Consider the following 27,297-nt stretch of genomic DNA (forward strand, 5'->3'; position numbering starts at 1 on the left):
ATTAGTACGGAAAACGGACACGTGGCTCCCATCAATGCGGAAGCGGTTTACCGTTACCGCGTTAAGTGATGTACCAAATTCCAATTGCAATTTTTGAAGCGTTTGATTTATGACATTAATTAATAGTAGTTGGTTGACCTGTAATATCCTGCCACGTACCCTTGTGGTGGCTTCCATGTTCTTCTTTATGAATTATCGTGTTTTGAAAACCGGAACACTCTGGGCAACTTCATAGGTTGCTTAGAATTTATTTATCATGAACACCACCTCCACACGTCCTTAAACCGACATAAAAACATATATATATAGAAGAGATGTTTAATGTTTTGGAGATAGCATTTGGTTTAAATTTGTTTGGTGATTGTGAGAGATGGGGCAGAAGGTTGGTTTAGAGGATGTTTTGAGATACTTTGATGAAGATGGTGATGGAAAGGTTTCAGCTTTGGAGCTTTCACAGGGGTTGGGGATGATGGGTGGAGAGCTTCTGATGAAAGAGGCTGAGATGGCAATTGCAGCTTTGGATTCTGATGGAGATGGGTTGCTGAGTTTGGAGGATTTTGTTACTCTCATGGAAGGTGGAGGAGAGGAACAGAAGTTGAAGGACTTGAAGGTTGCTTTTGAAATGTATGACACTGAAGGCTGTGGTTTTATAACTCCAAAGAGCTTGAAGAGGATGCTTAAAAAGATGGGTGAGTCTAAGACCCTCCATCAATGCAAAGCAATGATCAAACACTTTGATTTGAATGGGGATGGCTTTCTCAGCTTTCAAGAATTCAGAATCATGATGCAGTGACTTCACTTCACTGGATTTCATTCATTTTTTTCTACATCTCTTGTCGTGTATTCTGGTTTATTACATGGTGTGTACTCAGTGTCTTTTTGTCTTGTGCATAATTCTCATACTAACGTTCTCTTCATTCTTGCTTTCCAAGTGAAAAGAAAATTCCTGAATAAGCAACTTCATTCAATTCTTAGAATATCACTAAACACAGAACGATTATGAGTTAGACATAAGTTACTAACGTGGTGAATTTATGGTTAAATTGTCTAAAAATAACTCTAGCTTGATTTTTGTCTTCCATATTTTGTCATCTTAAAACCAAACTTTTCATATTTTCCATAACTTTGGTTCTGTTTAATGCATTGATGAAAATTCAATTCAGTGTCCTGTTATTAATGTCATAATAATATGTAATGAATCTTATCAATATATCCAACACTCACAATTAATAGTGGTTTTATACTAATTGGAAACTTACCATAACATGTTAATTGATAGGAAACTTACCAGCTTCTGATTAATAATAAATTTTATTTTCCTTCTTGTAAGTTGTGAATCACTTCCATTAAAAATTGTGACGAAAGAGAACATGTTTGACATTCATTTCTTCCATTCAAAAAAGTAAGCACAACTACCAACCAAATACTACTATATTTTAGCATTTTGTTTTACCTAACGTGTTCCATGCATTTCTCAAATTTTTCCAATAATTCTCATCGCTATATATATTGGACAACTAATCCCCATGAAGTCATAACAACATTAAACAATGTTAACAAATTTGGCCTTTTAAAAATAATGTATGAAAGATAACGAAAATAAAGTGTGAAACCTTTCTACCTAAGTTGTTGGTCGTTGTACATGGTCTATTTTAATAAACAACAACATTCTATTTTTTGGTAATATTTTGCGAGATACTTTTTTTGAATGCCTATATGATGTATGAGAAGGAAACCATGAATAGTGTGAACATGAAAATAATAGTATCATTTGTTAACTATAATAACAACATTGTATTTTAACTTCAAAGGAAAAGCAGTCATTAATCTCATTACCATTCACTGTTAGTTGATACATTGGTTTGTTATTCTGAATATCCTTCAGCACTTTGTCATTTTCGATGAAAACATGAAACTGTTAATTTGAGGATAAAAGATTTCGAAATAAGTTAGTTTTAACAGAATTTGAGGGTTTACCTAGAGTGTTATTCATCATCTTTGCCACCTTTCATGAAAGAATGAACCTTATTTTGTTTAAGTGCATTTTTCGTTTGATTTTCATCCATATTTGAATGATGATAAACTTGAGAACTCTATTGAAGAAGAATATGAGCATATGAGCATGGGAGATGTTTGAATATACAAATTGAAGAAAACTAATTTGTTTTAGAAAGTGTAGAAGCGTAGATTCTTCAAATTGTACAACATGATTTTTGAAATAATTTTTATGAATTTTTGTATTTTATTAGTAGAGAGTCAGGTTTTTTATCCCAACCATATGTAGTGAATATCATAGAAAGAGTCAATTAGACGATGGTAAATAATAAAATCAATTTCACTTCTATAATAGAACGAAGTTAAAGTAGATAGTCAATTTCTATATACTTGCATATATATCCTAGCAGCATCCATTTTCCGATCAAACTCAATTGAAGAGAGGCTATTGAGAATGCTCTTGGTGCCAGTTATCTGAATCAAGAAATTCAGATATACACAAATAATGGTCAAATTTCATATTCAAATGGATGTAAAGTTCTGATCTTACCGGATCACCAGCCATTATAATCCAGGATGATTTGATGTACGAAATGAATTATCCCCACTAAATAGACAAATGTAAACCCTCAACAGAATATTGAACTATTAAAACCCTAAACATACATATATAAAGGACTAAAGCCATATATAACAACAAAATTTTTGAAATTTGAATTTCAATTTTGAAAACTCTAATAATATGCAAGAAAACAACACCAATCAAACTCAATTGAAGAGAGGATACTGAGAATGCTCTTGGTGCCAATTATCTGAATCAAGAAATTCAGATATACACAAATGATGGTCAAATTTCATATTCAAATGGATGTAAAGTTCTGATCTTACCGGATCACCAGCCATTATAATCCAGGATGATTTGATGTACGAAATGAATTATCCCCACTAAATAGACAAATGTAAACCCTCAACAGAATATTGAACTATTAAAACCCTAAACATACATATATAAAGGAATGAAGCCATATATAACAACAAAATTTTTGAAATTTGAATTTCAATTTTGAAAACTCTAATAATATGCAAGAAAACAACACTTATCAAACTCAATTGAAGAAAGACTACTGAGAATGCTCTTGGTGCCAATTATCTAAATCAAGAAATTCAGATATACACAAATAATGGTCAAATTTCATATTCAAATGGATGTAAAGTTCTGATCTTACCGGATCACCAGCCATTATAATCCAGGATGATTTGATGTACGAAATGAATTATCTCCACTAAATAGACAAATGTAAACCCTCAAAAGAATATTGAACTATTAAAACCTTAAACATATATATATATATAAAGGAATGAAGTCATATATAACAACAAAATTTTTGAAATTTGAATTTCAATTTTGAAAACTCTAATAATATGCAAGAAAACAACATAAAAACAAAGAAGTTGAAACTCTAAAAAAAGATAAAACCCTTAAAATTTGCCAAAAAAGGGGTCACCAATGCATTGAAGAAGGAGTAAAGCATAAGTATATTTGGTTTAAAAAATAGGGTTTACAAAAAAAAAAAGAGAAACCAAACCTTCAAATTTTGAACCATACAATGAGTGACTCTTATCACAACATTCGGTCAAACCTGCAACTGAAAGTAAAAGATCAAAATGGCAAAATGCAAAATGGTATTTCAGATTCAAAATCATGCAAAAACAGATAAAGAGAATAAAGAGTAAGAAAGAAAAGGAAAGAGCGGTTGAAAGGAGAAGATAGTATGGAGCAACATTTCCTTCCACAACGATGAATGTTGACCATGTGAGCGAAAAGTAGAAAACAGAGAGAAATACTTCCTAAAGAAGCTTGAATGAGAGGGGAGGCAGAGAAGGGCAAAGAGCTTAACTTTTTCCATAGAAAGCAAAGAGAAACACTAAACCCTTAACTTTACATGAAGCTACATGAAGTGAGTTTTGTTTATGCTTGATAACATAGGAGGACGTGGTGAGAGGTTAGGCTTTATTACTCTATTGAGAAGAGAAACTTGTCTTAATGTAAGTAAGATCACATATTATATTTTAATTTAGAAAACTACTAAAAGTGGTAAACTTTTTGAATTTTGTTGTAGATATTTTTTATATGTATTATCTTTTATCATTTCTGTATGATTAAAATTCAATAATTATTATAATTAAAGAGATATTATTGATTTGTTAGAAATTTAAAATTATTATTTATATTACCTATTATCAATTTAACAATTATTCTAACACGTGTATAAAATCATTATTAACATAAATTATGTGTTATTGTGAATTAAAAATTTGGTCAACGTTATAATATTTTTAATTTTAAATTAATTTTAAAATATATATGCGAGATTATCATGGCGAAGAGAATATTTACTGTGTTGTTTTTCCTTCAACAATAGTACTTTTATTATAAAAAAAAGTATTTAATATAAAAATAATATTTTTATTTCTATAATAAAAAACATGGTGAAGTGGTACTAAATTTTTACCTGTGTTGTTTCCATTGTAAAAATAATATTTATATTTAGATATTTATGTTTCAACTTTTTATTTAGATTTATATTTATATTTAAAAATAAAATAAATAAAGTGGGTATTTGAAAAGGGACATTTGCCATTGAGATAAATCAATGTGTCGACATAATATTTAACCATGTGTAAGTATCACACTTTGTCATTCGTCAAACAAATAGATTGGGTAAACTTTCTTGTTTTAGTTAATTTTTGAGTGCTGCTTTTTGTGGTTGAGTAAAACTTTTTACACTTTGTACTACCTTCAATTATATTATATATAAATAAATAAATAAATATTCCACATGCCAAATCTTATGGGATACCAACTAAATACACCAAACTTAAATCAAAATTCGTTCATTTTAAAATTTTAAAGACTAAAATGTATTAAATTAAAAAAAAAAATGAATTCCTTTTCAACATGCATGTATAATAACTAAAAACATTTAATTCATTCAAAATTTGTCAAACCTTATTTTATTAAAAAATAAAACACCACCTTAATTTTAATTTTAATTTTTTTCATACCAGAAAACTCTAGTGAAATATTTTAAGAAATCCAGGATCAAAATATCTATAATCCATAGAATCACAACGGGAATAATGCAGACATTTTTGTTTGTTCAAAGCATGATAATCCAATGGATACATTATCCTGTCTAACAGACTGGATAAATAAGAGTAAATAACTAGTAGACTCACTAGTGATAAACTCATTAACGATTTTATGTGGAATATCCACAAATTTTACCAAAACGCCGTTAATATTGCAAGTATTGAAAGTTGAATAAATTTTGCATTGTGAAGGAGAATGAACTAAAAGGGGTTTTCTATGATATGACGCATATGTACATAAGACAGAAAGCAGGGATGATCTAAATGCTTATTGTTTCCATTAGGAGGGGCAAATAAATGCTTTCACAGAGAGATATTTTCAACACACATCCTCTGAGAGGTGGTGGCCAGGGGATGAGGAACAAAATAGATGATGCAGCAGAGCCTGCCCACTATTCTTCTGCAAGGCTCCACTCCTTTCAAAACCCACCATCCCACAGGTTAGGATCAAAAAATACTCGAAAAACCTATATTTCACCTTATAAACCAAACAGCTCGGCATCAAGCCCTGCAAGCGTTATGAGGCCGGCACAAAACTACAAATACTGGAGGCTTCTGGACATGAGGGGTAGCAATAACAAAACATTTGTACAAAGGGTTTTCTCACATGAAATAGCTTAGTGTTCTTTTTACTCTTGAACCACCTTCACCGTATAGTTCATTCCATTGTTGAAGCTCGGTCATATTTACGGATTCAGAGGAAACGCTTGCACACACCTGTTTCAACATCACAAAGTTATATATTTCTATTTCAAGAGAGGGAGCATCTTCCTATTAAAGAGATCCTTTTCATTTACCTGTTGATGAGCATATTTGAAATCTTCCATGTTTAAAGATCGGATATCTGCACTTCCACTTATTGCCGGAGCAGGTCTACCTTCTGCTAGAGCAGCAGCCCGTTCCTGCCATGCATCAAATTACACCATGAGTGTACAAGTCGTTGATGCAACCTCAAAACATTCTGACTTAAAAGTAACTAGGCATACCTTTTTTTCCTTCTCTAATATCTCTTTAATTGGACAGTGTGCAGCAGTTACACACAAATTCTGCAATAAAAGAGCAAGCATGAAGGCACCCATAACCTTAAATTTAAAATGTGTACAAAATTAAAAAAGAATGCCCATTAACCTTAAGGTCACTTCCGGAATATCCATCAGTCATACTTGCAATTGCATTCAAATCAAGACCAGAAGACAAATCTTCTTTTGCCAGTATAACTTTCAATATTTTGGCTCTATTTGGAGCATCTGGCAAATTTACCATTAACCTGCAGAAGACCAATTTGATTAAGAAAAACTTCACACATTTATTCGTTTCATTAAGACCCCCTCTCTTCCCAAATAAGAACACCAAGGAATTGAAGTGCAGTTGAACATGGTGTTCACCTCCGAGGCAGCCTCCTTATGACAGCTTCATCTAGGTCAAAAGGCCTATTAGTGGCTGCAAGAACAAGAACTCTCTCAGTATCCTTTGTGCGTAAGCCATCCCAATTCACCATGAATTCATTTTTCATCTTTCGCATGGCCTCATGCTCCCCAGGATTTTCCCTCCTGCCCAACATGCTATCAACCTATACAAGAAGCCATACTAGTTTTCACTGATTTATTTTTCAACTGATGAATCAAAAATAAACTAAAAACATTCGTGCAAAAGGCTTACTTCGTCAACAAATATCACGCTAGGAGCAATTTTACTTGCCAAGGAAAAAACAGCTTTCACATATTTTTCGCCCTCACCAAACCACTGAAGCAAAATTGGAAAAGAACACAGTTAAAAAACGAAAAAAAAAATAACTGACAGCATAGACGTTAAAATAGTTCCAGTGAAACAAACCCAACCTTAGATGTGATACTGGACATGGAAATGTTGATAAAATTTGCACCAGCTTCAGTAGCAACTGCCTTTGCAAGCATTGTCTTGCCTGTTCCAGGAGGACCAAATAAAAGAATGCCCTTGCATGGCTGCATGGAAGTCAATCAGAATCACAAAATCTGATCAGTAAAAAACTTGACAATGGGCGGCCTAAAACTTTACATTATTTTAATATTTGTGATTATTATTACTTAAGTAAACTAAATATATTTCAATATTAACAACACCAAAATGAGTTTCTTAAAAACAATTGCATATCACTGAGCAGGGTCAGATTATTTATTTTCCGTTGATCAGGTCAAACAGCAAAAACAAACTAGTAAAAAGCAGGGAAGGAAATAAATAACGATAGAATCTAACTCTAACTCCAACAGTCAATAGACAAAGGGGAATGCCTGTTAAACAATAGAATGTATGTCAATGTGTAAAGTATACCTTGGTTAATTGCCCTTTGCAAAATAACTCAGGCCTCTGTAAAGGAAGCATAACCAATTCCTTCAATGTATCCTTGACATTTTCAAGAGCTCCAATATCATCAAAAGTAACACCAATGTCGTTAGGTGGAATAACATCAGCCAAAAGCCTCTTTTCAAACTCATTTTCAGTTACAATATCCTGATTTCAAAAACATAAGAGGGATATTTCAGAAAACAGCACTCACGAAATCAAATGGTTAAACCCAATAAACAGAATAATTTCCAAGTAGTAAGTTGGGAACAAAGTACTGCATGTCGCTATCTCCCACAATCAAAGCAGCAAAAGTTCATAACAACAACCTTAAGAGACTTCTTCAGGCTTTTTGACTCATTCTGGATAGACTGTAAGATGCCAATTCCATACTGGATGCTGGCAGAATAAAAAATAGCTAATGATTAATAACATGACCCTAGTGTGTTTTATATGTGTGCATGTACATTAAATAATTACCTCTCACAAGACAACACAAGTTTTGCATCAGGATCAGTTTCAGCATTCTGCATGAGATGTCGGCTTATAGCCCAACCAACAATCTTCTCTGCATCTGCAATACAGCAAAAATGATATAGAAGAGATTTAAACAGTAAAACCTTAAGCACTTACTAGTAGAACATACTTTCAATACTAAGCGTTTGATCCTTAATGCACAAGGATTCAACCCCATCACATTCCACCCCACAACGGCTCAAAACCTATAATTATGAGAAAGAATTTAGTACATCATGAAAGCAATTACAATCAACACAGCCAACATGGTCAAATAGTGAATTATTTAAAAAGACTAAAAGAAGAAACACAATTATAGCTGAAAGAACGTATGAAAGTTGTTTAGGAAACCAGTAACAGAATATAAGAATAGAAAACATCTTTATTTAATATTGAATGAAACAAAGAAAAAGAAGCAATTAATCACGAAGGGGGCCCTTCTACCAGTCGTTCAATTCCCAAATGCCATTGTAATAGTTTAGAATGCCCACTCTTATCCTTACGTCCTCCTACTTATTTAACTACCCCCCACAAAATTAACACCCAAAAATGTACAATTTTATTGAACAATTGAATATGGTAGAATGAATTCTTCTCTAGAACCCTAGAAACATTCATCCTTATTCTCATCTATTTTTGGAACCAATACCCCCAACAAACTTACTAATCCCTTCTAACTAACTGCACCAAATTTCCCTATCTAAACCTCACTTCCCTTGCGTCAGAATTTAGAGGGGGACCTTTAACATGAAGTTATTTAATGAAAAGGACCTTCTCCATATGTTAAACAGAGCATCCATAGGCATTTTAGTCAAAAAGGCTACTATTTCCTACACTGAGTAATTGGGTGCAAAGTTTTAAATACAAAACTGAGTATAAGTAGGAGGAAACCGGTTTCAAATAAGCTCAATAAACATTTCTTTTAACCTAATACCCCCACTAACCCTTCCCAAGTATGTGTTCTTTTTCTTGGACTGGCCTTGCTGCTTGATGCTGGTCGCCACCGCCGCTCATCGCTGGTAGCCATCGTCCATCGCCAGTCGCATCTGGTCTCCACTGCTTACTGACAGTTGCCACCTTTCACATTCTTCTAGACCAAATATAAACTCTTTTAATTATCTATATCCATATATTATATTACTTTTAATTCTAATATTTCCGCCATAACCCGATATGATTTCCTCCGTAACTTTAAAAAGGATTTTTAGGGTATCCGATATCAATAACACTAATTGATGCGGAGGATGCTTGCTGCATTGGGGGATCAAGGGCCATGTCGAACCTTTTGGTCGTATGATCAATCCAACCCATGAGAAGCCCAACCTTCTTCTACTAGGGTTACGTTAGCATACATGAGCGCTGCCCTTGCAGTCACCAACGCTTGCCACCCTCACAATGAGTGATGCTTAGCCTTTGTTTCTTTACTTTTTATTTTGCTCACCACCTATGTTCCTTTTAGGGTTCCTTTACTCATCTAGTTGCCTTGGTTGTTTTGTTGGCAGCTCAAGTTTTGAAAGAAAAAGATGACATCCACGCTTATTGGTTCTTTATATGGAGGACTTCTGCATTAAATTTTAGTATTTAAACTTATTATTATTTTGTACGAGTTATGTTTGTTATTTATCTTATTTTTAATAATATGAATATAATCTTTTATATTCATAACTCTTACTAGTGGAGTTACGATGTCTTATTGTCTTTCCGATCCCCGATCCCCTTACAATCCTCGAGTTTGACAACATTGGTCTAATTCTTATGAAAAACATCCACGCTTATTGGTTCTTTATATGGAGGACTTCTGCATTAAATTTTAGTATTTAAACTTATTATTTTGTACGAGTTATGTTTGTTATTTATCTTATTTTTAATAATATGAATATAATCTTTTATATTCATAACTCTTACTAGTGGAGTTACGATGTCTTATTGTCTTTCCGATCCCCTTACAATCCTCGAGTTTGACAACATTGGTCTAATTCTTATGAAAAACTAAAAGCATGCTATTCCGATAATTTCTAAAAGAGACAAGGAATTAACTACAGAAAACTATACTGTGATCATTAATACTACCCAAGGCTCCCCAAGAACAGGCTAAAGTTCCATTAAGAAACTTACATAATTCCTATCTCTTCATAGTTCATACCACGTTATTTAATTTTCTTTGTGGGCCATGCCTTCACCCCTTAATTTTGAGTCTATAACTTATGCAGCTAGTCATCAAGGGTAATACACGAGTAACAAAAGGTTACACTAACAACAATAGCAGTAATACTAAAGCATAACAACTGCAGAACAACAACGTAATAAATAGCAACCCCTGTCCCCACTGTCTCATAAGATCTAAAGTTGTACCACAAAGACAACATTTAAAATCATTTAGAAGAATAAACCTTGCACAGCCATAATTGCATTTCAAACATCCAAAGACCCACTACAAACCTAAGATTATTTATAAACAATAACCCTAGTAATAAATGTGTAGCCACATAAGAAATGACAAGATATGGAATGATTGTGTATTAGAAAATATTAGTGCAGCACTGATTGAGTAAAAGATTACGGTTAATAGGTCATCAGGTTATTATGGTTTGGACAGATGCATAGAATGTCAGTGAAAGCACCAATGAGAAAAGTAGATTGAATGATTTTCAACCCTGTTAAACTGATGAAAGGAGAGCCTTGAAGAATATTGGAAGAATTCCGTTTAGGGGAGACTCGTGGTATATAATTTCGGTAAAAATTTTATCTTCAATCAAGCCTAATGTCATCATGCAATCTATATGGCTAACATCACTTAGTGGCATAGGGCTTTAATTGTTGATAATAACATCTACGCTTGGTGCGTATGTGTGTATGTATCAGTCAAGACAATCACATTAAACAATAATTTGGATGTAAATAATATCAAATTTATAATGAGAAATTACATTCAAGCTTCTTTTCAACAACATAATTGATGTAACCATGAATTCTATGCGCAGAGCGTGTGGACAACATCTACGCTTGGTGTGTATGTGTGTATCAGTCAAGACAATCACATTTAACAATAATTTGGATGTAAATAATATCAAATTTATAATGAGAAATTACATTCAAGCTTCTTTTCAACAACATAATTGATGTAACCATGAATTCTATGCGCAGAGCGTGTGAACAACAACAAATAAAATTTGGCTCAGACACTTCAGAACAAGTTTAAATATCATATCCAGTCGATTTAGTCCCCTCAAAAATGAGTAGTGCACAAATTGCAAGGTGAGAAAGTAAAGGCAATCATTCATTTAATGTTAGATTCATTTATGACGCACTTCAATCAAAACCAACAAACAAATGTATCTTTTTTTTCTCACTTTATACACTTGCTCACTTTAGAAGAGCTAGATCCATATCAATTAAAGGATGAACTAGCTCAAAAATTATACTAATATCTTGTACAAAATCTACTTAGGTCCAGAACAACCGATTTGTCTTTAAGCACCCATTCCATGTCACCCATATAAATATAAATATAAAACCAAACGTATCACCCAAAAGTAGTAGATCCATAACTAAAAAGACGCAATCCACAAAAGTAATTTTTTGAAAACCAAATATATGGTGTAACTTAAGGTTAAATAATAATAATAATAATAATATGTCTTACCATGAAACAAATTGAATTAAAATTACAAGCTCACGCAAGAACTTACAGAACGTAAATTGTGCAAATTTCCTTTAATTTTAAGAGTCTCAACATCTCGATCAAGTTGCTGCTTCCAAGATGCTAGAAGTACTTCATCCTGGATCAGGAAACATACATTGAATATTGTTAGATATAGAACAATTCATGTACCTTCGCCCAACAGTTTGAATTTCTTATTCATAACAGTATAAAAGGTTCTATATGACCAAATGGTGACGAGTTCAATCCTTGGAATTTTTCTAACTGAAACTGAAATTTAGAATTATATCAGCATTATCCTTGCTCCAACCCAAGGGGATTTTGAGTGAGCGTGTGTAAAATATAAAACCATTTCATATACCTTCATCCAACAACTTAAAAATTTTGGTAGTTGGTTTGAAAGAAAATGTTATACAAACCTGAGGCATGTGAATTGTCACTTTATTCGGGAAAAGTTTAGTTAATGTTTTGTTTGGCTTTGGGACCTCCTTTCCCCTGTCATGCAATCTTCCAAAACTATCCTGAAAGAGAGAGAGAGAGAGAGAGAGAATGAGGGAGGGACGTTATTGCAACATAGAAAGCCTAAAGAAGACATGTAAAGTATGTACTGATAATCTTGTTCTGTTCTTTCAAATATAAATACTATACTCAAAAGGAGATGATATTCTTACGGGGAAAGCCAAATCAAGAAGAGCAGTCTGATTACTGCCAAACTTCGTAAAAAGTAAACCCCCAGGATGTGACTGCAAGAAAAAATAGTTAAATATCAATAACAAAATCATTTATACACATTCATTAAGACCAAGAATGAATCGATAATACAAAGGACCTTGTATATCTAATTTGTATCTTACTTTAACAACGGACATCTTTATCAGTTTCTCAATAAAATATAACCAGATATATATAAAGCCCACAGCTACCAAAAATATAGATCACTGGAAACTGATAAAGTCAGGTAAAAAACCAAATGATATGGCAAATAGATTATACAAATCTAGCATTACAAAAACACACAATTATCACCTTCTCCTTGCGACTGTCAGTGTGAGTATGTGAACCTATTACCACCACATTGTCCGGAAGATTTTCAAGCCTACTTTTAAATGAAAATGGATCTCCGTTTCCTACTATAGACTTCTCTGCATCTTTCATGAACAAAATGAAGGGTTCATTTCTGCTCTCACTGACCACAACCTGAAAAAAACATGTTCAAACTCTTATTGTAAGATTAAGAGACTGTATAATAGATTAGAGGGAAATGTTACTAAGTGGAGTAAAAGGTGACCTCAAATAATGTATTAATGAGTAATTTGTCAAGTTCTTCAATGCCACTGTTTTCCAACCGAAGATCATTCACTGGAATGAGAAAAAGATAAGTTCAAGATGTAGGACAAAGATAAAGTTTGTAGATAAAAATACAAAATATCTAAAAAGATGATTTATAAGACAGATAAGAGATTACCATGGCAGAAAAATCCTTGACCACCCTCACAGCAACCTCCAAGGTCAACTCCATCAGGTATGGGTTTATCAAATCTTACACCAATTTTTGACAAGGGATTATCATCAAAAAGTAAGACAACCTTCCCCCGACTTCCATTAGGTGGACCCCTGTATATGCGATTGCTGAGCAAAATTATAACCAAAAATAAAAACAATTTCACTTTGTTTGGTAAACAATATAAACAAAAGAAAGCTACTATATTATCCTTAATCACACAATCAGTAGATATCATTTTAATGAAACTGAAAGCAAAGCAAGTATTAGGCCAATAGGGCAGTTTGTACCTCACATTTTTGCCCTACATTTATTTGATTACCAAAAATGAAAGAAAAATAATTTCTAATACATCCCTCCCATTTTCGTTTCTCTCACTTTTTCCTAACCCATTTCTCCCTAAGCAAAGTAAAAGTTGCAATGCAACCTAGAGTGGATAGATATAGAATATTGTTTAAGCAGATAAAAAAACAGTAGATTTGGCATTGGCATTGGCAATGACTCAAGTAGAAGTGCTATTTATCTCCTGTAACTGGTATAGTTAGCTTAGCTTGCTGTCAAACACATTGTATTCACACACAAAATCATACGTTCTATAATTAATTATTTAAAGTGATTTGGGTTACCATGATTCAATCATAAATTGAGGTGATATGTGACTGTTAAATTTGGTAAAACAAATTCCACCTTGTATCAATGAGATCGTGAGAAATGGAAACTAGTTGAGAACAGTTTAGCACAAACCTGTACCTTGTAGAAATTGTCTGAAGCTGATATATTCCCCCAGAAGATGAACTGTATTTTACCCTGTCACCTGAAGGATTATATCTGAAAAACATTAACCTTTGTGACAAGTTAAGTCTCCTTAAATGGAGAAATGAAGCAAACATACCTAGTTTAAAGACACAGTTTTTAGCTGCCCCAGATGTAGATGGTAAATTATCAGTTTCAAACTTAAGTTGAGACTCAAAGCCACATGGAGTAGGTTCATTTGAGGAGTTCTGTGTCTCTGGTTCACTAGCTGGTGGATCCATGCTCCCAGCCATGTCTGTAGTTAAAGGACTTTGTTTAGCACAGCCACAGGATTTATCACCATTAAATCCATCTTTGAGCAGCTCAGCTTCCTTGGAAGTTAAACCCTGTTAAATATGAACATTCAACAAATGAAGATTCATAACAAGCTTACAGGTAAATAACCTTCAATGGCACATTAATGAAAAAGGTGTTCATGGAATAATCCAAATATCAGATGAATAAGAAAACTTTATCTTACACCCAAAAGCGAATGGCTATCAAATATGAGCAATTTAGCTCCAAAGTGTTTCGCAAGTGCTTTTGCCAACATCTCCTGATATATTTCTGACCCTGCAAAAAAATGGCAATTGAGAGAAACAGTGAGTTAAGAAAGGAAGGAAGTCAAAACCAAAACAAAATCATTGGAAAAGAAAAGATATAGGAGAGCAGTAATGCAATTCGCATACACCTGCAGGTCCTGAAAGTAGAATACGAGGGTTTATTGTTGTAAGATCAGTGGTGTACTTTGCATGTTCTCTATGCTTCAGGTGTATAAAGCAAGCTGCAATTAGAACATTTTTTGTATTCTCACTGAAAGAAGATATAAATATGGTCAAAAACGCTATCAACGATCAAACCAAGAAGCTATAACAATCAAGTAAAATGCATGAATGACAACACAAATGTAAAATCATATTGAACTCCAAAATTTGTATTAAAAACAAAGAACCTATAAAAATATTTCACAGTCGAGGTTTTAAATTGAGGAAAATATCACATGATACAGCTAAACAACTCATTATATACCCCTGTCAAACTAAGGTATTGAAGATCATATTAAACAGAAATGCAACCAAGCCACAATTTAAAATCTTTTTCAAAATTAACAACCACGTGTCATGCCACTGCCAAGTCCTACCAATACACATTGGATGAAAAGATAAAGCTAAAATAATTATCTTCAACCATAGTTGATAAAAAGCAGCACTGGAAATATGGCATCCAACTGCAAATGACAAATTCAAATACAAAACAGTAAAAGGAACCAAGTATAGAAGAGAAGACAAGAAATTATATACAAGGAAGCAACTGCCTCGATTAGTCTCTCTTTCATGTCATAACATTGTACCTGTTTCTTTAACCAATATTTAGTTCTTATCCCTGCTTCATATTTCAGCTCATAATGTAAGAGTAACTGAATTTTCCATCAGTATTTAGTACATATTGCGTGAATAAAAGGCTTTTTGGGTTGATAAGGGAAAAACTAGGTGTTGTTTTCCAATGTAGCATGGAACCTTTGTTAGCAATGTAGCTCTAACACGGTAAAGTCCATACATCTATCTAGTATAGGATATAAAAGTTCCCATTTATACAGAACAAAATTGTAATTGCTTAAAAATGACTAATTTATTTCCTTTTATAAATTTTAAAGAATGCAATTGCATGTTCAATTAGTCTGCAGGAAACAAATGTACATGAATTTTGCAATGGGAATTATCTTTAAATAAAGGAGAATGATAAGAAAACACATGAAAGGAACAACAATGAATGCAAAGCTGTGGAATTGACTGAGAAATCCACTAGTTATACCTTAAGTAGTAAGGGAAGTTGTCAAAGGACACTTCTATTTCATTCCTATCCAGTATTGCAGCATGAACATCCTCTTTAAAAACTGCACTGCGAACAGAAGTACCAGAAGTCGATGCAGCTTGCACATCCCTCGTCCCATGTCTTTCTTCAAATACCTGTTTAAAGATACTTTTGCTCAATTTCACTTTACAAGTAGATCCAGCTAGAATCCTGAAGAAAGGCCCTAGGAAAGCATTCACCCCAGAGATTTTTACATTGCCTGCCTCTGTGCCAGCATCATCTGAATCGCAATCCATAGGCAAATTCTTGTCGCTTGCTCCAACATCAGCAGCTTTGTCTGTCGCTATATTTGGAGGAGAGTTGCCTTCCAGACCATCCAGCCCAGTCTCTGTACCATCAGGGAGAACAGAATGACTAGGAACATCAGTACCCTGATGAGGTTTACCGGCAGTCTGAGATGGAGACTTCCATCTTGTAAGATCCGGTCTTAGGCTAGAAAGGGAAGCCAGAATAGAAGCTCCAGCCACGGCTGAAGGGTCTCCAGCCCTCCTTTCAATCTGGAAATACTTGCTGACACCACCCTGAATTTCTGCAGCCTTAACTGCGACTTCAGGATTTATTTGCTGAAAAATCTAAGTCAAAATAAATCAAGGAACCACATGCAGACAGAGATAGAAAAGGAAGAACATAAATACTTAATACAAGGAAGCAAATAGAAAAGTTTTATAACCCCGTTTTAGATAAAAAGAAAAACAGTAGTAGGAAAGACTGACAACATATTCGAATGCAAGGAGTGTAAAAGGATACATAAGAATGATTCCCAATCAAACCAAAAACCACCTCGTCCCCCGAGTTAAGCACACAACTGGTACTCTTCTTGACGAGCGTGCCATTCACTACCACCGATCCTTTGCTACCCGTACTTTCTAGCACGGCCACAGCACTTCCCTCGCGCTGATCATTTCCAGAAACAACAGTAATCATACTGCACATACATATCCTACGATATTTACCTCAAACAACTGTAAAGAAAAAAAAAAGGAAAGAAGCAAACCAAGCACACACGTTCGCACAAACATTCACGCACATCTCAATAAACAACACAAAAGAAAAAAAAAAAAATCGCTGGCAAGTGTCAAGGTTTGTGGTCGGAAAAAAAAAAAAGCAATCCTTCCATTCTTCGCACAATCACAAACTCCGAGAGATGTGTGTACCTGCGTGTGCTTGATCTTACACAAATTTCCACTAATAGTCTGATCCTTCAACGGGAAATTGCAACCCCTACTAGACCCAATAGTAAAGTTGGGTGTGCAAATTAAAACATTGGGATTCTGCAGCAATAACAAAATTGAACTCCAAGTAAACAAAATCTGTAGTGACCCCCAATTTCACTCAAAAACAAAAATAACAAAAAATTAAAATATTAAAAATTTACCTGCGCAGATTGAGACAAGAGTCTGCACCAGGGAACTGAAGCCTCGAAATTCGGGTTTTGCTTCTGAAATATAGCCCAAGAAGAGAACGAACCCCTAGGTTTATCAGCAACCACAGTCGGTGTAGAACCTTCACGCAACAAAACAATAAAAATTAAAAAAAAAAATAACAAACGAAAGATGAAAAAAGTGTTAGCGGCAAAGATGAACCATCAGCGATCGGCGGCGTGGGGTCGGCCTTGCCATCTGGATTGACGTCGCCGGCGATCTGAGCGTCTCCAGATTCGCATTCTCCGGGATCAGCGGGAGGCTCCGTCATGCCCAAATCCTTGGAATTTTCCGCCGGCGGCATCGGTTTCTCCGAGGCGGCAGCAACATTGTCGACCTGAGAAAGCATAACGGAGCGAATCAGAGGGGTGAATCGAACGAGAAATAGGGATTATGGAGAGAAAGGGTAAACAAAAAGGCAAAACCTTTTGGCGCTTGGGGGAAGGAGAGGGAGTTTTGTCTTCAGACGAAGACGGCCTCTTGTTGGCGTTAGAGAAAGATCCACTGTTGCGTCTCGTTGAAACCATGCTTCTTCTTCGTTCTTGCTTCGTGTTCTTCTTCTCGCTTCAACCACAGACACACAGAACAAGAAGAAGAGAGAATAAAGAAAGAAAGGGGATATGAATGAAATGAACAATTTTTGCAGATTTTTGGTTTGTTTTTTATTAGTTATGCTTATATTATATAGCTGAGTGTGTGTCATCATGTTATTATTAATTAATTATCAATTGTTGCTAATTATTATTATTTCATTAATTGGTGTGTGTTTTTGTTTGCTTCGTCTTTTTCCTACTATTGTGCCGTTCCTGCTTCTCAGTTCGGTGCACCGCACGAGAGGCGCACATTAGCGCCGTGCCCCTCGATTAGGACAAGTTGGTCGCGCATTTTAGTGTGGCGTCTTATACTGCGCCGCTGGAGGGGATATTCTTTGTTGTTCGTGATTTCGAGCTGCCCAAAGTTTTCTTTATATTTACGAGATAAAGATAACAAAAACACCATCACACACTTTTCATGAAATAATAAACATATTTTTCTACTTGCGGCATATTCCAAAAAATAGTAAATTTATATTAAATAATAGTTGGTTTCTTTTATATTAATGTAATGTTTTATTTAAATTTTTATTAAAAGAATTTATTTTATTAAAGGTTAAATGTATTTTTAGTCCTAATGTTGAGGTAAAATTGAAATTTGTCCTTATACCGTACGAGTATTATCTACTTATGAAGAGGCGATCGGTATGGATGGCAAAATGGATCGGGCCGGCCCAAAAAAGAGAAGGCCGGGTTGAAATTTCCAACCTGTCAACCCGCTGCAACCTGGCCCGCCTGACCCGCCAATTTAGTAGGTCAAAACGGGCGGGCCCGCCAACCCGTTTTTCTTTTTAATTTTTTTATGTTTAAAATTAAAAATAATTAAAAAATAATACTTTTTTTATATTATATAAATAAATTTATATATATAAAATTAATTTATAAACAAAATTTTAATAAAAAGTTAAAAAAATTAAAAAAAATTAAAAAAAGTATAAAAAAAAGAGATGGGCCAGCCCGCCAGCCCGCCAGCCCACCCGAAAACGGGACGGGTTACAGTTTTCGGCCCGTTTATTGATGACTGGCCAGCCTGGCCCGGCCCATTTTTGGCGAGCCACATGCGGGCCAAACCAAAAGGGTCGGGCTGGCCCGTTTTGACACCCCTAGCGATCGGCGTCCAAGAAATTTGTACAGCGTTGATTCGCTCGTGTCAACAACCATTCTCCTTGGACGTGGCGATCACGGTGAAAATCATGGAATGATGTATCAATGAGAGGCTACCTACAGGCAATACCGAACGAGTGATACACCGAGCGTCAAGGCTCCAACGATTGATCATATGAAATAATATGTCAACAAACAGCCATATCTCCCGGAACGTGATAATCACTACAGAGATTATGGAATTATGTGTCAACGAACGAGTTACAACTTTAGTAATGTCGAACAGCTCACAATGAGTCGTGTTAAGGTTGGCCATAAATATGTGTCAGATGACTTTATGACTCAAAAAATGACGTGCGGCCGCATAGTCGAACGACGTATAAGATAAACAAGTTAACTAATAATTAAGGATAAACAGGTTTTTAAAGTAATTGAGTCTTGATTAAATCAACCTTAATCAAAGGCCCATGTAGAAAACTATATATATGGGTCAAAGGTAAGGTTGTTGGGACTTTTTTATCGCATTTTCATGGAATAATAAACATTATGAAATTGAAATTCATCCATGTTTGAAACTTTGATGTATTTTTGTTCCCAAACTTTTACAATGAATTAATATCCCTTTAACCAATTACTGTTAAATTTTTTTGACGTGTTAACCGTATTTCTCAACTGATATTGAAGCGAGAACATGTCCAACGTCTCAACTGACATTGAAGCGATAATGTATCACACGTCTTAACTAACATTTACGCGTAAACATTTGAGTTCTTGACATCGTTTGACACATTTTTTCTTCAATGTCAGCTGAGACATTTGACACGTAAAAAACATTAAATGTAATTAGTTAAAAGGACTATATCAATTCATTCTTAAAGTTTGAGTACCAAAATATATCAATTTCGGATAAGGATGAATTATAATTTCACATCAAAGTTCAAGGACTAAAAACATATTTAATTCTTTTATTAATTATTTGAATTTTTATATTTTTTAAGGCTTAATAATATATTTTATTCAATATTTATATTTAATTTTTATTCAATATAGTCTTTTTCGTTATTTAATATCGGAGAAAAAATGAGAGGAATGACATTAATATTGAGAGAAATTACATTTAGTTCGTCTGAAAAATATAAGAATCATATTGAGTCAATAATAAATAGAGGAAAAACATTGAATTCTAGCTACAAATATAGGAGAAAAATGTTATAAAGCATTTGAATTAAGTATGTTTTGTTTGATTTTGTTGCTATAGGGTGATATCTTTATTTAATTGTATTTCAATGATAAAATAAAGGTTAAATATGTTAGTCCCAAACTTAAATGCAAAATATGAATTTGTTTCTTTTATAAACTTTAATACATTTTGGCACCAAATTTTATAAAAAATTGATATATTCCTTTCCTTTCAACTTATATGTCTTAAAAAAATTTATGTATTAAACAACGAAAATGTGTCAAACGACACCTCAAACGTGCCATCTTAAATGTCATTGGACACATCAAAAAAGATTTAACACAATTGGGTTAGGAAAACTATATAAATTTTAATACATTTTTGTTCTCAAACTTTATCAAAAATTGATATATTCCTTTTAACTCATGTCTTAATTTTTTTTATTTGTTAAACAGCAAAACTAACATTTGAGTTAGAATTTGTCAAGCGACAGCTGAAACACGCCAACCTGAAATATCATTTGACACAAAAAAAAATTAACACAATTGGTTTAGAATAATTATATTTATTAATTTTTAAACTATAAAACTTAATTAAAAAAAGTAATAATAAAATATTAAATAAAATTAAAATTTTTAATATAAATACAATAGAAAATATCCCAATTTAATAACTTAGAACTTAAAAACTTAAATAAGACTATTCTATAATCTACACGTTACTTATTACTTTATTCGTATATTCTCAAATTTTATTTCGATGACTCTCGCTTTTATTAATTTCCTTGTTTAATAGATAAAGAATATATTAAATTCTTAGTCATTCTTCAAAATCTTTCTAATTACTTAGATTAAAAAATAATTATAATAAAAAATGTTAAGAAAGAATTAAATGTTTTTTTAAACCCTGTTTAATATTTCTAATTAGGGTTAAATATGTTTTTGGTCCCTCAAGTTTCAGCGAAATTTGGAATTAGTCCCTCATCAAAACTTTTGACCAATTTAGTCCTTCATCTTTCAAAATGCGTAAATTTAGTCCTTTTAACCAAATTTTGTTAAGTTTATCTAACGTTTCAAACGCATTTCATGATAGTATTTAAGTTAACATTGAAGCAAAAATGTGTCAAACAGTATAAATAATTTAAATACTATCATGAAATGCATTTGAAATGTCAGATAAACTTAACAAAATTTGGTTAAAAGGACTAAATTCACGCATTTTGGAAGATGAAGGACTAAATTGGTCAAAAGTTTTGATGAGGGACTAAACCCAAATTTTGCTCAAACTTGAGGGACCAAAAACATATTTAACCCTTCTAATTATTATCCGGTAATTTTAAAGCACCGGTCAAGGACCTAAAAAAGAGAAAAGAATCAGATATAGACAGTACATATTTATAACTATTAAGGAAAATTATACTCTAACCTGATTTTTTTAACTTGTTTTTGACCCGCCTACGTGACACTGACATGTGGAATTAATTTTAATTGTTTTTGAAAAAAATTAACTAAAGGATGAGGTGACGGTTCTGACGGTTCTGAGCAACTACTGAAGGTGGGTAACGTGTTGCGGCCCCGCTTGCGCGTAACGAGACACCACGCGCTCACTATCTCACTTACAGAAAGATTTGATTTTTCTCACTGAACGCGCGAACCAACTCTCCACCCACTGGAAGCAAACAAGCGGTGCCTTCAGCTTTTCTACAAGCGGTGATATTTTCACTCAACCGACCCTGAATGTTGTACAAAAATGCGAAGTTGGTAGCGGAAGGAGAAGGAAAAACATTTGGGCAGCGGAAGAAGCGGTAGAATGAAGAGTCTTCGTGCAAAAATTTTATTTGTCTACCTTTGTTGTGTTGTTTGTGCGCCTGCTCATAGGTAGAAGAAGGAACCCCTCAAAAAATCCGAACTTGGGAACGGAAGAAGCGGTAGAACGAGGACGATGTCCGCGGTTCATTTTTAAGGTTGTGTTTTCTTTTCGCCCAAACCCTTCGCGTTTGTCCATTACATTCTTACTGCATTGTATAAAAAGATGAAGTTGTCTTTTTTTTTTGCGTGTGTGGGTATTATGATAATAAAAAAGTTTGTGTTCATTGAGTTCATTTTGTTAACAGTTGTCGGCGCCAGTTAACGGAGAGGAAAGGTTAATTTTTGTTTTGTGGAGGTTTTTCTGTGTAAGGGAAAGTCAAAATTGTTTATGAATCTCGTTGTAGGTTTTGTAGTTGAGGTGTATTGATTAGATTTTGTGTGTTTATTGGTTTTGTGTAGGTTGTTGTTGAAGCATGGCTCGAAAGGGAAAAAAAGAGGGGAAAAAAGCGGATGTTGAGGAAGAAGACAGGGTTAGTGCTGTTAATTATTATATCGTGTTCGATATTGTGCATCATAATATGATTGTTGAGCATTATTTAATTTATTAAAATTGAATGGAAGGTTCGATTGATAAATTTTGTGGATACAAAGCACATTGTGGAGATAAACAACGTGTTGACTGATGGGCACCGGAGACGTATAGGACTCACCCCTTTCAAATGGTGTTTGGAGTTAGAGAGGTCTTTAGATATCTGCAGTCCTCTGCTAGTTGAGCTACTTCGGCGATGGGATGAAGGTGAACAATCCTTTCACATATGGAAGCATCTTGTACCTTTATCTGTGGTTGATGTTTGTTTTAGTTTGGGGTTAGGTGTAGTTGGTGAAGAAGTAGAATTTGATGTATATGGATGTGGGTTAGTTGGTTCACTTTTTTGTGGTGAAAGAATATGTATTAAAGGTATAACAAACATGATTAGAAGTCTAATAGGAACCAAGCGTGATGATGTAGATAATGTTTGTCGTTTGTATATATTGTTGTGCTTTGCCGTCTTGTATTTTCCTAGGAATTCAAAAGTGATTTGCAATATGCCTTTTAGAATATTAGACGATATTGATAGTTTGGTTAAGTTCAATTGGGGGAGTGCAGTGCACAGTTTTTTTGGTTAACGCATTAAGTCGTGCATATGTGGTTCATAGCCAAAAAAAAATGACCACAACATTACGTTGGCAGGGTCAGTTGTGGTTTTGCAGGTACGTTGTATTTTATAATGTTTGAATCTTTAAATCTGTTTTATATTTTTTATGTTTGTGTTTTGATATGAATAATATAACATTTGTTATTTTTAGATTTGGGTTTTTGAGAGGTTAGGATTGGGCGCAGATAATGGGGATATAGTGTTTCCCAGAATATTACGATGGCCACGTTTGAAGTTAAGGACTTCAAGCATTGATAGGCTATTCATTGAACCAAAGGTATTTTGTTTTTTTTTTAATTTTTATACCATATCAATTTAGTTGAGTTGGTGAAGTTTTAAATGTAACAACAATTTTTTTAATCATTAGTTGAATTACATTGCATGTGATGTTCGATTGGGCTTTAACTGAAGAAGATCAATGTAATGAACTTGTTCGGGTTGCGTTAAATCTTGGTGGCATTAGTGAAGCTGGTGATAGGGTTAGTGAAGGTGGTGACGTAGCTGGGGTGTCCAATACGACTGATGTTTGGTTAAAAAAATTTAACAGCAATGAGATGGAAATAATCGAGATAAAGAAAAGATTGAAGATTTTGGAGGTTGAGGTCTTTAGTGGGAATGAAAGTAAGCCAGTTGAAAAGGAGAATGCTGGTGATGATAAGGGCCAAAATTCACATACACATGAAGTGATGGTGATGTGGCTGAAGATTTGGGTGCACGTCATGCACATGAAGGTAACACGGTGGTGGATATTTTAGATGACAGTGGAGTTGAGGATGAAGCCCAAGTTGGTGTGGATGGAAATGGAAAGTCACCAACTTTACATGACGTGCCAGATAATATTTATGAAGACAACCCAATTCATGATGTCCATTGTAGTGAATTGTTGGCAATTGTACCATGGGTTGAGCCCATTCAAGAAAACTGCAGTATCAGGCGTGTCGATGTGGTTAAGCTTTACCGGACGGTAACTCGGGTTGATTGTCCTTATAGGTATGTTATCAGTACAATACTTAATAATATTGTGTTTACTTAAGTTCCAATTTTTGACATGTTTTAGAAATGTCAAATTGATTTGTAACGTTAAATTGATTTGTTGAAGGGTTGTAACGGTGATAAATGGTCAAATATTGTCCACACATGACTGTATGGGTTTTCAATCAATGTGTTATGTTTGCAATTTGGTAATTTATTATTTATTAATATTATTTCATAGAGTATATGTTAATAATTGCAAATAATTTCATTATGGTGTGTTTTATGAATATAGGCAGTTATGTTTGGATGTAACCTCTTGATGCATAATGAAAGGAAGTTGCACCAACATGTGTGAATGATTGTTTTAAGTCCAATGTATATGGTACATCTTTGTGTTTATTAGTTAGGGGAACCAAATTTTAAGATGAATTTATTTGAGTATCAATTATTGACCACTATTATTGTAGACATCGGTTGTTCATGATAGTAATAAGAGAATTGCAAACAGACATGTTTGGAAGTTAAGCGATTACAACATGTTCTTTTGTTCCACATTGATTAGCATGGAAGAAATCTTAACCGCGAAATTTGTGAGTAAAATATTTGAGATCTTGAGTAATTTGTGTTTTTAAATTCATTTTTGCATTGAAATATGTTACCTAATAATGAAATTGTTTCACTTATAACATGTACTTTAGTTGTTTGCTCCAATTGTACACGATGATCATTGGTGGTGTTATGCCGTCAAGTTGAAGACAATGGAATTCTTTGTGCTTAATTCTCTCGGACACGGTAGAAAGAAACGAATGAGGATCGATAATAACGTGGTTAGTGTGATTATTGAAAGTTGTTTTTGTTTTTTCAATTGAAATATGTCATTTCCAATTATTAAGATGAAGTTGTTTGACATGGTTGAGGATGTGTGCAGGCCCGTAACGTGGAAAACTTTATGTCGTTGTTGTTAATTTGTAAGAAGGACCATAAACCATGTTTTGAAATCTGACATGCTTTGACCCCATTCAACCGAACCTGTGAGTTATTTATTATGTTGGTTTGTTTCATTAACGAGGTTCATTTTTTGGTAACCCTTTATTAGTGTCCTGCACTTATTTTTAAACCTGACTTTGTGTGGTTAACCTTTGCGTAGGCATGATTGTGGAGTGATCGTTTTAAAATTTATTGAGTTGTGGGATGGTAGTCCGAAATTCAATGGGAATTGCATGCCACAATACACTACTGTACGTAATTATAAATTTGGTTACATGGATGTTCATTTCATTTGTAATTTGACATAAACATGTTTGTTGGTTGCAGGAGGACCTTCAACAAATAAGGCAAAATTTGATTTCTGAATGGATTCTACATGAAGATAACGAGAACAAAGAAGAAATACTTCTGTACTATGATCTTTACCTTCGATAGTAGTTTTTATTGTTAACAAACTAATGTTGAAAAGTACTGTTAACAAAGTCTAATTGATATGATATTATATATATTTTGATTTAAGTATTGCAACAAAGTTACTGGTTGTACAAAAAATATGATGTAAGAACGCATATATGTAAGTGCAAAAAGGCGCTTAATGTGGACAGTTCATAGTGATATGTTGGCAAATGTTTTGATGCCAGAAGCCGCTTAATGTTTAGATGTGTTTCTGGTGGTTTGTCAAATTTTTTGATGTAAGGAGCAACATTTATATAAGCACAATAAGGCGTTTAATTATTTGTTGTGTTATTATTAGGTTTCCTAAATGTTGGATGTAAAAATTCATATATATATATATATATATATAACCGCAAAGACGCATTTATATAAGCGCAAATGTTTTGTAAACAAAATACCGTGGTATCCACTTGAAAAAAGTTGTGCATAAAATATAGCATAACCAATCACTTATTTATGCAAAAAAATCCACTTACTAGTTTCAGTTATTGTATAATTCACATGAAAAATTGAACATGGAAGTGCTATATCATATGTGCATTTCACGAAATGTAGAAAGTCAGTTATTTAAACACAACATTGCACTTATATTCTTGGGAGTTAATTGTTAAGGTTGATCACTATAATACATCAAACCAATTTGCTTTGTGCGTCATGGGTGGAAGTAATTCATTTATACCATTTGCGGAATGCCTCATAGATTAGCTGTTGATTTAAAATAATTGTACAAAAAATTTAGCATAACCAATCAATTATTTATGCAAAAAAACCCACTTACTTCCTACAGTTATTAATTAATTCACATGAAAATTTTAACATGGGAGTAAATGCTATATCATATGTGCATTTCATGAGATGTAGAAAGTCAGTAATTTAAACATAACAATCCATTTATATTCTTCGGAGTTCATTGTTAACAATCCACTTATATTCTTGGGAGTTAATTGTTAAGGTTAATCACTATAGTACATCAAACCAAGTAGCTTTGTGCGTCATGGGTGGAAGTAATTCATTTATACCATTTGCGGAGTGCCTCATAGATGAGCTATTGAACAAGTGCTATATGATATGTTCATTTAACGAAACGTAAAAAAGCCAGTTATTTAAATATAACAATGCACTTATATTCTTCGGAGTAAATTGTTAACGTTCATGGATGGAGTTCATCTAACCCATTTGCGGACTTCGTCATGGATGGAAGTAATTCATTTATACAATTTGCGGAGTGCATCATATAGATGAATTCTTAAGTTAAGAAAGTTGTGCAAAAAATATAGCATAACCACTCACTTAATTATGCATAAAAACGCACTTACTGTGTGTGGTGTTTGTGTCAAGTGCAACAAAATTCTGATCCCCACAACATAACACCACAATTGATGTTTACTGTTTATATAATAAAGTATTTATTAAGACTTGTCATACCTGTATAGGACGGTGAAAAGTGCATTTTAAATGTCGGTACAATTCAGGTGCAAAATGTTGACTGAAAAACAATAGTTATGTGCACAGAGAAAGACAAATAGTATTCCATATATTGTTAGCTGCAGTTGTGCAGTTCCAACGTCTGCATTGCACATTCCTTAAGTCTGCTCTTTTATTAATGTCGTTCCAGTACTATTTTTTATTGAGTAATAGTATTCATTGACAAGGATTGTTCGCAACATAGTATTGATAACAAAAAAACAGAAATGATAACATAGAACCCAATTATGTGAGACGCGTGTAGAATACTAAATGTAAAAACCCATATATATAAGCAAAGAAA

At 33.7% G+C, this 27,297-nt stretch overlaps 3 protein-coding genes across 10 annotated transcripts; 2 read left to right on the plus strand and 1 right to left on the minus strand.

Annotated features, from left to right (window-relative positions):
- Nucleotides 1-301: 301 nt before the first annotated feature.
- LOC114162627 (uncharacterized) lies at nt 302-917 on the plus strand. The gene has a single exon (XM_028046579.2). The coding sequence runs from the start codon at nt 371-373 to the stop codon at nt 791-793; it is 423 nt and encodes a 140-aa protein (XP_027902380.1). The 5' UTR covers nt 302-370; the 3' UTR covers nt 794-917.
- Nucleotides 918-5,345: 4,428 nt separating this feature from the next.
- On the minus strand, nt 5,346-17,894 carry LOC114164678 (uncharacterized). 8 transcript variants are annotated; one of them, XM_028049424.2, is made up of 28 exons: nt 17,656-17,893; nt 17,393-17,567; nt 17,185-17,312; nt 16,964-17,080; nt 16,557-16,703; nt 16,004-16,381; nt 15,750-15,904; nt 14,629-14,750; nt 14,419-14,510; nt 14,038-14,284; nt 13,890-13,959; nt 13,110-13,273; nt 12,933-13,003; nt 12,671-12,841; nt 12,316-12,387; nt 12,064-12,165; nt 11,673-11,762; nt 8,114-8,189; nt 7,948-8,041; nt 7,797-7,866; nt 7,456-7,635; nt 6,987-7,109; nt 6,808-6,891; nt 6,534-6,718; nt 6,277-6,415; nt 6,135-6,194; nt 5,946-6,050; nt 5,346-5,865 (listed from the first exon to the last, which is right to left on the minus strand). In XM_028049424.2, the coding sequence occupies exons 1-28, from the start codon at nt 17,755-17,757 to the stop codon at nt 5,752-5,754; spliced, it is 3,633 nt and encodes a 1,210-aa protein (XP_027905225.2). In that variant the 5' UTR covers nt 17,758-17,893; the 3' UTR covers nt 5,346-5,751. The 8 variants fall into 8 exon arrangements, 7 of the variants coding, with proteins under 7 accessions (XP_027905225.2, XP_027905224.2, XP_027905223.2 ...); XM_028049423.2 differs by having other exon boundaries at nt 15,989-16,381; XR_014984321.1 differs by having other exon boundaries at nt 6,534-6,735; nt 15,750-16,381; nt 17,656-17,894.
- Nucleotides 17,895-22,388: 4,494 nt separating this feature from the next.
- On the plus strand, nt 22,389-25,508 carry LOC146883648 (uncharacterized). The gene is made up of 10 exons (XM_085666674.1): nt 22,389-22,445; nt 22,537-23,061; nt 23,113-23,166; nt 23,263-23,338; nt 23,523-23,759; nt 23,816-24,075; nt 24,785-24,913; nt 25,015-25,040; nt 25,234-25,324; nt 25,401-25,508. Exons 1-10 carry the CDS (start codon nt 22,389-22,391, stop codon nt 25,506-25,508), a joined length of 1,563 nt encoding a protein of 520 aa, XP_085522800.1.
- The last annotated feature ends 1,789 nt before the right edge of the window (nt 25,509-27,297 follow it).

The sequence above is a fragment of the Vigna unguiculata genome, chromosome 9 (assembly GCF_037176805.1).
Source record: "Vigna unguiculata cultivar grain cowpea cultivar isolate G323 ecotype 2 chromosome 9, ASM3717680v1, whole genome shotgun sequence".
Taxonomy (NCBI): domain Eukaryota; kingdom Viridiplantae; phylum Streptophyta; class Magnoliopsida; order Fabales; family Fabaceae; genus Vigna; species Vigna unguiculata.